The 10,501-nt window shown below is 41.9% G+C and overlaps 1 protein-coding gene across 4 annotated transcripts in view; it reads left to right on the forward strand.

Annotated features, from left to right (window-relative positions):
- Window positions 1-7,210, forward strand: part of akt1 (v-akt murine thymoma viral oncogene homolog 1) — a 31,102-nt gene extending 23,892 nt beyond the window's left edge. For all 4 annotated transcript variants that reach the window (XM_083924350.1, XM_083924351.1, XM_083924353.1 and 1 more), the window contains 4 exons: window positions 2,681-2,895; window positions 3,111-3,198; window positions 3,422-3,524; window positions 5,277-7,210. In XM_083924350.1, coding sequence (XP_083780476.1) covers window positions 2,681-2,895; window positions 3,111-3,198; window positions 3,422-3,524; window positions 5,277-5,356 — 486 coding nt within the window. In that variant the 3' untranslated portion in view covers window positions 5,357-7,210. The remainder of the gene's footprint in view (window positions 1-2,680; window positions 2,896-3,110; window positions 3,199-3,421; window positions 3,525-5,276) is intronic.
- Window positions 7,211-10,501: the final 3,291 nt, after the last annotated feature.

Below are 10,501 nucleotides of genomic sequence, written 5' to 3' on the forward strand. Positions count from 1 at the left end.
ATGTATGTTGTTGGACATCAGTGGACGAGAAGCTTGTGGAAGGAAGGGCAGCTGTCCCAAAATGCCTTTCTAATCTCCAGCTGAAGTCTGTGAGTGAATGTGCCGTGTGCCCAGGGCAGGGCAGCAAGCTCTCATATTTGCTGTATGGGGAGGGGTATGGCTTCTCCCTACTGCGTGCAGGTATGACAAGTGTTGAAGTGGGCTGTGTAACCCGATAGTGCATTGTGAGTCTTTGCGTTGTGTGTATGTGAGTAAGCACATGAGTCTTCGCGCTAGCCCCCTTGCCTGCTGCCGTAAAAATGTTTTCCGGGAGAAGGTTGTCCATGTTGACACAGTTGCCGTATCGTTGTTTTTAGTGTCCATTTGGAAATTTTCTGGTTGGAGGGGGGAGGAGGAGTAGTGACGATTGGCTGGCAGGCCTCAGGAAATGTGAGCTTCCGCCCCTGGAAAAAAAAAAAGACCACATTGGCTACAGCTGTTGTGTGGCACTAGCTACAGCTCCACTGCTGCCCTGGATGCCTCGCCTGACCTGGGCAGAGCCAGAGCCGTCATGAGCATGCTATCCCACAATGCTTCAGGCTGCCTCATAGGAACATATACCTGTTACTTTCACCAGTCAGACCAAACTCGCCTCTAACCATCAGCGCCAAGCCACCAAGGCAAAGGGCTGGGCTAGCCTGTGAATATTTACCCCCTTGCACCTGGACAAACATAAAAGAAAATGTTTATTTTCTGTTTCTTTATAGAGTTCCCCACCTGTCCATCCTAAACTCTGTCTTGCCCACTTCACTCCTCCACAGAGCAGCACAGTCTATGACAGCTCCAGCCTCGGCAGCGGAGAGCAGGGAGACATCAGGGGGCGTTACCATGGCAACAGGGTCGCTGGCGAGTGTCTCTGTGGAGTGCGGGCCAGGCAGTGTTACAGGTTGTTCTGCAGTAAACAATGACCTTGTTGTGTGTATGCTGCACAGGAATGCTGTAACGTCTGGGAATATTCCACCCAGAGCAGGGGGGAGAGAGAGAGAGAGAGCAGAGACCCTGTCTGCCTGACCATTTTGTCTCTGGAGAAAGGAGTGGGACAAATTCACTTTGTCACTTTTATTAAGCAGTTACAAGAGGAAGAAAACCATTATTGACTGAGGGAATTGGCTTATAGGGAATATTTACAAAGAAAAAAGTGGACAGGTTTAATCTAGCCACTGAAACTGATCTGGATTCTCAAGCTTGGAAGATTAATGGCTGTCAGTGCAGAACTTTGTGAGCAAAAAAAGTAGAGCTCCAGAGCAGCAGCAAGTGTTTGCACTTTTATCCACTCTCTCCGCCCCCTGTTTGTGCTCCTTTGGGGCAGTGTAACAGTATTAGTTTGGGGCTGGGGCCCTAGCAGGCAAGCAGGCAGTACTGGTTACGTATATGAGGGATGAGCTTGGCTCCTGTGCTCCTGGCAGCTTCACAGCTGTGGCGCTCTTCTACATATATGGGGCAGCTGCGGGCCCAGCTGTCGCACGGTGTGAATCACACGACAGCGGCACTGGAAATAGAGACGGCCCAGTAATCCTAGCCCCACACTGGCTTCACGTTACTCCCCCTGCCCTCCCAATCCTCCTCCTCGATGCTCACCACTCACCGCAGCGCCAGGCGGAGTGCCCAGAGATAGATGCGCGACTGCGTGCGCGTGCAAACACACACAGTAGTTTTGTTCCTTTTACGGACACGTCTGTCCATCTGTTTTCCAGGACCCTCTCTCTCAGCCTGTGCACTGTTGTGTCCATATCTAATTCTATTAATCCACCCACATCTTTTTACTGAAGTTTCTATTCTTAGGTCTGAATTTCCTAGCATCACACTGCTCGAGGTTTGAGAGAACAGGCTGTTCTCCTTGTCTTTATTTCACCTTCAACATCCGCCTGGCGAGGTAGAATCCAGTACATGTCCCCAGAGACCTTGGAACAACTCCACTCAGCAGCACATTAGTCATGCAACAGGTTGCGCTGCTCAGCGAGCACAACACTGGAGGAGTTTGTCTCATTAAGAACTGTCGAGAAAAGTCATCCTATAGAAATAATAAGACTAAATGTTTCCCTCAGTCTGGTTGTGTTCATTGAGCAGTTTGTTTGTATGACTGGTCTGTGTTTGTTGCCACACACTTGCTTATTTAAGCGACCCACACCTCTGCTGCTTGTGTGTTTGTGTGTGTGTGTGGAAGGCCCTGTGGTGATTAAATATGTAGGGCTCCAGGGGAAACTCTATCCTTGCACCTAATGTGAGATGTTAGTCAGTGCTGGCTGGGGCTGCCTGAGAAGCCCAGACCAGGGGGGAGAGCAGGTGATTTTAGTGGGGTGATGGGGGGACAGTTGCCTTAGGGTCTGTATGTTCAGCCTAAAGAGCTGCTGTCTTCACATTCTTCTGATGTCCAAACACATGACGTCCAAACACAATCTTATTGAACTCTAAACTGAAGCCACAAAACCGTAGCAACTCAACATTTTCTTTAGCTTGTTGTACAAATATTCTTTAAAAATGGTAGACATGATATATTGTTTTACTATATTATAAGACAATTATGCTTTTGTATGAAAGAATTTAATGCCTACGTACCATATCCCCTCCTCAAGTATTTAAAATAGCTAATGAGCTTCCCAACAGCTGCATTAAATAAACTCTCCCCCTCCTCATCCCCAAGGTACTGGAAGACAATGATTACGGCCGTGCTGTGGACTGGTGGGGTCTGGGGGTGGTGATGTACGAGATGATGTGCGGCAGACTCCCTTTCTACAACCAGGACCATGAGAAGCTGTTTGAGCTCATCCTCATGGAAGACATCCGCTTTCCTCGGACACTTGGACCCGAGGCACGCTCGCTGCTCTCTGGCCTTCTTAAGAAAGAACCAATGCAGAGGTGAGGAGCCTCTACTGTATCATCTACATAAGTGAATCTCAAAGTGCGAGTCAACAAGTTGTTTATGTTGCAAAAACCTCTTTCTGATAGGAACTTATGAGCTTTAGTTATTATAAAATAACTGGAAAAGTATCACCGGCTAACAGTTTACATATTTATTGATATCATTTCTGTTATTAACGCATCCGGATTTGACTTTTGTACTCGTCTTCCAGATTAGGAGGAGGGCCTGACGATGCCAAGGAAATCATGCAGCACAAGTTCTTTGCAGGAATCGAATGGCAAGATGTTTATGAGAAGAAGGTCAGTGTCTAAAATGTTCATGTTGCTTTTCTTTCCCCCTCATTGTCCTCACTGAAAGGACACCTAGATACCCCCCCCCCCCCCCCCCCAAATAGATCCATAAAATTATGTCAGATGGAGGGCCACCATCTAGAAAAGATGTAGATTGTCATCAGGGAGACGACTGTTGCCCAAGTGACCAACGCTGATGTGCTGATATGTTTGTATCTCTTCTCTCCAACAGCTGGTCCCACCGTTTAAGCCCCAAGTTACCTCGGAGACGGACACGCGATATTTTGATGAGGAGTTCACAGCACAGACCATCACTATTACGCCACCCGGACAAGGTAGCTCCAAATGATACACGCCCACACATCCAGTATAGTTAATAGGACTTTGACTTTGCTTATGTGGTATAACACAACACAACCATTAGACTGTTCCTTATTGTGGAGATTGAGTGTTGAGCAGATGTGAGCTGTAGACTGTACAAGAGAAGATGAATTGCCACCTATCTTGTATGATAGATTTCCTTCTACCGCCAGTGAGACTTTATTAAGGATGAGGAATTACACTTTCAATTCACTCAAAATTATTTTTTCAAAGTATGAAATACTAATCTTTTTAAAATTTTGTTTATTTGAAAACCCCTAAAAGGATTGTCATTTTCAATTTCATATTTAAACAAAAGCTGTCTGGTTCATAAGAAAGCAAATTAATCTGGTCTGAAGAGTTATCCAGAGTATTTTCCTCTGTACAGAACTTTGAGATGCATTCTTGGTGTGAAGCTTGAGTTAGTTTTAGGGAGTTCATAAATGTGAGTAAAGAAACCATTCTGCCAGCGTCCAAAGCTCCCCTGAGAGGAGCCTCCCCTCTTCTGGAGAGCCAGTGGCATTAAAACATGCACATGTCTCATGTTGCCCAAAGTCATCAAATGCATGTGAAAAAGACAAAAATTAGATCATGTAAAAGAGTAAGATAATAGGTTGACCGTATATAGGATTATTGGGACTCTTTGATTTTGACAAAATAACAATAAAATATTTTTTATTTGGTGTTTTCAGTCAGAAAGGCGTTTAAGGCCAAACATGTTTTCACACAGGAGTTAGCCTTTGTGTTCAGTGGGCACAATCATTCAAAACAAATGAAAAATAAAGCAAAGTACTGTAGAACACAAATATAAAAAAACTAAATATGAACAAGGTAATATACCATATTATGTACAGTTTAACAACAAGAAAGAAAGACATGATTATTAGCATTGTGGATATGATGACCAAGTAGGTCCAGCATTAACTGTTTATTCCATGACAGTAAAGTAAGTTGTACTATACACTGTTACTGTAATGTATCTTCATGCAGGCGAGGAAAAATCAACATCCTATTACAATACAACAGTATATATGACACTGTCTGACATTTTATCTCCAAGCATAAATATTTTGATTCATACAGTACTCCACCAGGAGTTAGGGCTGAAACTAATGATTATTTTTCATTTATCAATGGATTATTTAATCATTTTCTCAATTAATTGTTTTATTTGTTTGGTCCATAAAATGTCTGATCAATATTTTTTTAATATACCATTTTCAGTGTTTCCCAAAGCCCAAGATAACATCCTCAAATGTCTTGTTTTGTTCATAACCTAAAGGTATTCAGTTCACTGTCATAGAGGAATAAAGAAACCAGAAAATATTCACATTTGAGAAGCTACAATCAGAGAATTTGCACATTTTCTTTCTTAAAAAATTACTCAAAACCATTAATCAAGAATCAAAATAGTTGCAGATTAATGAAATAGCTGACAACTAATCGATTAATTGACAAATATTTGCAGCTGCATATAGTTGAAACCCTCCATCACACTACTGTGTGTGTGTAATTATTTATCCAATATCCCAGCATCATGTACTGGAATACTGTGCATTTTCTGGATAATCAATTTGAGAAACGGTTCAGCAAACTGAATAGCAGTCTTGCTCATTGATACCAAGGTGTAAGTGGCAAAATGTCTGACTGTTGACAAATGAATATTATATAAGTCCCAGCCTGAAGTTCGACAAGGAATAAGCAGTTTTTTTGCCCTCTATCCTCAGATGACAGTATGGAGTCATTCGACAGCGAGCGGAGACCCCACTTCCCCCAGTTCTCCTACTCCGCCAGTGGGACGGCCTAAACAACTCTCATACATTCCTCTGGTCCCGCCATCTACCCTGACCCCGCCCGACTGCACTCTCAAAAGACCGGGGCCACAGCCCCATCCTCCCAGCATTGTCTGCAGATGCTGTTGGTGGATGTAACGTTTCCAATCTGCAAGTTGTGTTTTCCAGGAAGGAGGAAATTCAAGACAAAACAAAGATAACTGTGGTTGTTCTGTGAGGCCTTTGAAGACTGACCATAGAGAGAGAGAGAGAGTTAACACTACCCTGCATCTCCTCGTTGTTATGTTGTATAATGAGCAGGCATCCATACGCCATAATAAATGGGGAAATGTAGTTATGTTATGCACAAATTAGGCCACTGATGTGAATTTTGTATTGAAAAGACACAGCTGAATATGAATCAACCATTTCAAATAGAAACAGGCATACTGTGGACCAAAAAGATCATGTGAGCAGAGAGTGTGTTGTTTGTTGAGGGGGTAATAAATCCATGTTTTCCTCTCTTAAGACTTCGGAACAATTAAAAAAAAAAAACATTCAGACTTCGAGATATTTTTGGCTACAAAAGTGAATGTACCGTATCAAATAAAGTCAATCTTTCTGCATACTTATGTGTTGTAACACATGGCTGATTCTCCTAAGACTGAAATATCTTCTGGAGGGGATTTTTTTTTATCACTTTTCTATTACCCTGATGCAAAACTGACACCAATCGGTCTGTTGTATTATCCTGCTACACCACAACGAGTCTCATGAATCAATTGTGCAGTCCAGTCTGACATGAGGAATGGCAGACATTCAAAAAATGCAAAGTGATTAATCATTAAGGTAAAAGCTGGTCTGCAATGGATTCCTCTTGACTGTTTGCACAAAAGAGACCCCCAGTTTTCGTTCAGGATAATAAATAGCTCCTCCAGCCCCCCTGAAGTAAGTGCTTATAGTTCCTGATGCCTTCCGATCTCTATGCTATGCTGCAGACACCGCCTGGTTTCCCTCTGATCAGGGTCAGTCACTGCTGACCCAACAGAAACTCTTCTCTCCTCTGGGTTTTTCCTCTATGTACAGTACAGTATTGGGTGTTTTCCACCCAGTGCATTTACTGCAGCCTCAATGAGGTCACGTTAACATAATACACTTCTTTAGGAAAACTTCACAGACAAACTGGGCTTCAGGGGAATCGCACACAAAGAGTCATCTTTGATTTGCTACTTTAGGGGACTTCTGCCCCTTCACGAGTTATTTATATGAGACCAGCATTGACTAAAATGAGTGTTACTGTGCCAATGACATGCACTTTGCTACCCCAAAATGATTGTATTTGGACTCTTATTTGAACTTTATGGTTGGTAAAGACTAAATTGGCTTCTTTTATAATGTAAATTCAAATGTCGTGGATACAAATCAAGCAAGACTTGCTTGTTTGAATGATTACTCCCCTTTTACAGACAGCTGAGGCTAAACTAAGACTCTTGGGAACTGAAACTGCTACTTTAAAAGTGTACTAAGACGTTTCCAAATGCGCTTCAGTCATTTTTTTTTTTTGTTTTTCAAGATGACAGATAATCATTTTTCAAAAGTGCATCATACGTTATTGAATGTAATGGTTTTTATGATATTGTTTTCACTTCAATCGTTTGCAAACCTTTTGTTCAGTTTTTTTGATTGTTACTTATTCCTATGCACGCTCACCCTTTTGCTGCCACCTTCTGAAAATAGGGAAATTCATTTTATACTTTTTATTTTTTATTTCAACCTCTTTTTGTACCTGCCCTCCCATACTCCTGAGACTGAGGACACCAGCTTTAGTAAACAAATAATATAAACTTTGTACACTGTTTTTACTTGTTTCTTTCAAATTGATTAAATAAAAGGTCTTAACAAAAAGCTGCGTAGACTCTGACTTTTATCATGAAATCTCAGAAGTTCCTACACTTGAACTTCATCTTTTATTCTTAATATTTGACCAAGTAAAACCGTGTTGTGGAATTGATTACTAATTCCCATTGTTAATTTACAGGAATAACCGTGTTGAGATGAGTTTTTAAGAATAAGAAAAAAAGCATCTTTTTCCTTTTTTCTACTGCACTTCTGTATTGTTGTCTTTCCACACAAAGGTCTGTCTATTTGTTCTTCCTCCCCTTTCATCCTTTGGTGTCCTCCTTGATTTCTTTATCTTGCTCTTTTCATACAAGGTTCAGTTTCATGAAAATTTGCCACATCAATTTGGATTTATCCAAGATATTTGCCTTTTGAGCTCCTTTAAGTTGCATCGTCAGTAGGCTGTACCTTTACTCTGCCATTTGGGAAAGATTAGTCAATAGGAGGAGGGATTTTGTTGATCTAAACCTTACTGTGATCACACTTTACAGATAAAACCCAGCTAAGTGTGTGAGACAAATGTTCCAGCAGGCACACATCGGCTCTGACTGTAGCTTGGGTGTGTTCTCTGCCTCTGCAGGACTGCTCAGGTCCATGTCTGGGGCTCTGCAGCTGGCCTGAGATGGGAGAGATGCTCCCCCCGGGCCTCGGGCAGATGGTACAGTCTCTGGAGCAGATGTTGACAGCCAGGGCTCACAGTCTGTCTTTTGGCCAGCTGCAATACACAGCGCCACACAGCGAGACCGAAGCTTGGCTCAGTGTGGCGCTCACCTGACAACCATCCCTCACCTGACTCGAACTGCACTGCCCAAAACGCAGCGCAGAGCCGGGGCTGCAGCTCTGCCACTGGCCTCCCCTGGGTGATGTAGTGTTGTGCTGCGAGAGGAGAGGAGTGCTACTCACACAGCATGCAAAGCCAGAGCTCCTCTGTGCTTGGTACTAGAGACAAAAAGGTTTCCTCTTATATCTTCAGAATATAGAATCAGTGGAGGCTGGCACTGATATAAACTAAATGTAAGAAATATAAGTGAATCCAGGTAAAAGCCACTGTCATGTTCATTTTGCTTTTAGAATATATAGAAATCATAAATGTCTTAATGTCTCAGCTGCATAGAGGCAGGATTGGTTTGCATTCTCCTGACTGAACCACGCTGCTGCAACTGCGGAAAGAGCAGGCAAACATAAAAACACACAACACACCCTTGGTAAAGCAGCAGAAGAGAGATCCCTCTTCCAGGACGAACAGTTAGACAATAGACGTTGTGTGTACAGAATAGACCAACATAATCAAATGACAGTAGAGAAGGATGAAAAAGGTATAGACAGATTTATAGAGAATATGGATCCAGGGGGACGTCAAGCAACTTCAGGAGTTAAACAGACTTGAGACACGCAACTTCCTCTCCTCCATGGGGATCTGGAAGAGGACAAACTACACAAACACACAAGAGGCAAAACTTAAGCACACCATTTACATAAATAGGAGAAAAGTAACAGACGCACATAAACAAACCCCGGGGGGAGAGAGAGACAGAGGGAGACAATAGGAGAGGCTGATCTCCTGGAGGACGAAGATCCATATCCAAACATCTGGAACGAGGCACTGACAGCCAGGAGAGAGAGATGGCCGATGAATATGACAGAGAGAGAGAGAGAGAGAGAGATGCAGCTTGGACACCCATGTGCTTGTGACAGGGTTGCGCTACCAGGATGCTGAAACTGAAGCAGCCGCATGGAATTGTTTTTCCTCCTGTGGTGTGTCAAACAAGTCATGTTGTCAGTTTAAAACATCCTATTGTTTTTTTTTTCACGGGGCAAGATGGAAGAAACTGTTGTTGTTTTTTTCTACCGATGAGGGTGTGACAGAGGTCAGGGCCCTTAGAAACCGGTTCAACCTGTTGACTACAAGCCCCTTCATATCAACACTAAGAGCAGGGCGGAAGTGGAGGGGGAAAACACACCCAAACTTTACTTTAAACTCTACTTTAAGGACTTTGCTTCAGCACCTTAAGCCACTTAAAGACACTGCCCGGGACTGCCTCCCCCAGCACACACACGCACACACACACCATACTTTTGTATTATTTGTATTACACTGTTTTGATGCAGAAGTTGAAGGAACTGAGGGGATTACATTTCACTGCAATTGTATTTTATAGGATTTCATGTGACAAATAAATGTGGTTGACTGATTGATTGACTGTTTTTGATTGTATTTAGTTAGGCTATTATAATCTCACACTGCCAGACCATAGGGCCAATAATTCAAGTAAAAATACATTTTTAGAGTGACATTTATAGATAATTGACATTCTTGTATGCATTGTTACAATATGAAATCCCTGCAATATGTGGGAAGAAGATCTCATCTACACTACGAGAAAGAAATGAATTAATTAATGGTTGTGTTGGTATCTAATATTAAACCAGTGAAACATTGTGACTTCATTGAAATTGCCCTGAACATCCTGAATTACTCTTGTGACAAAAAAGGAAGTTTTGCTGGAGATCATTATGTTAAATTGGAACTAGAGCGCCATCTAGCGGAGATTAGTCTTATTTAAAATGTATTTCCGTTTAATTAATAGGCTATTACATATCCACATATAATCAATACGGTTGAAAGCAAATTATTGTATTTAATTTGGGGTATATTTGAATGGCATGTATTGATGCCTTATGGCTCTTCACACCTTTGAACAACAACAAAATCAACATCGTTTTAATCTCAATTCCATATTCCCTGAAGCAGAAATTGTAAAAACCATTTAGTTCGTTGCCAAAGAAAGGCCAAATTTTAGTTTTACTTTAAGACGATAGAGCCTGTTTTCTTTCTGTTCACCTCAACAACATGAGACACAAGACAAACAAAGTCCTGTGGCCGAGGCGAAGATCGTCTATAGAGACGATGCATCAACCGGTAGCAACGATAATCCCTAACCTGTACGCATGCACTCACCTGCAATTATATGTTACACAGTAAAGGCAAATATACCCTACTGAAGCACATACAGAGCAGCTACCCGTGCAGAGATGTTGGAATATTTTGACATTTTTCTCTAGTGAGTTAAAATAAAGTAAAGCTAAACATATCCTCAACAGGTATTACTGTGCAATATCAATATAATAATTACAGCTCTATCCAGTAAAATAATATCTTTAATAAAACACTCTGAAAAGGCTCATCATTAATAACGAGTGTTTTTTGTAACGTTTAAAAAAATGTTCCGCTTTAATTATACTGTATGAAACACAACAACAACAACAACAACAATAACAAC

Source organism: Echiichthys vipera (genome assembly GCF_963691815.1).
Source record: "Echiichthys vipera genome assembly, chromosome: 12".
NCBI classification, from domain to species: domain Eukaryota; kingdom Metazoa; phylum Chordata; class Actinopteri; order Perciformes; family Trachinidae; genus Echiichthys; species Echiichthys vipera.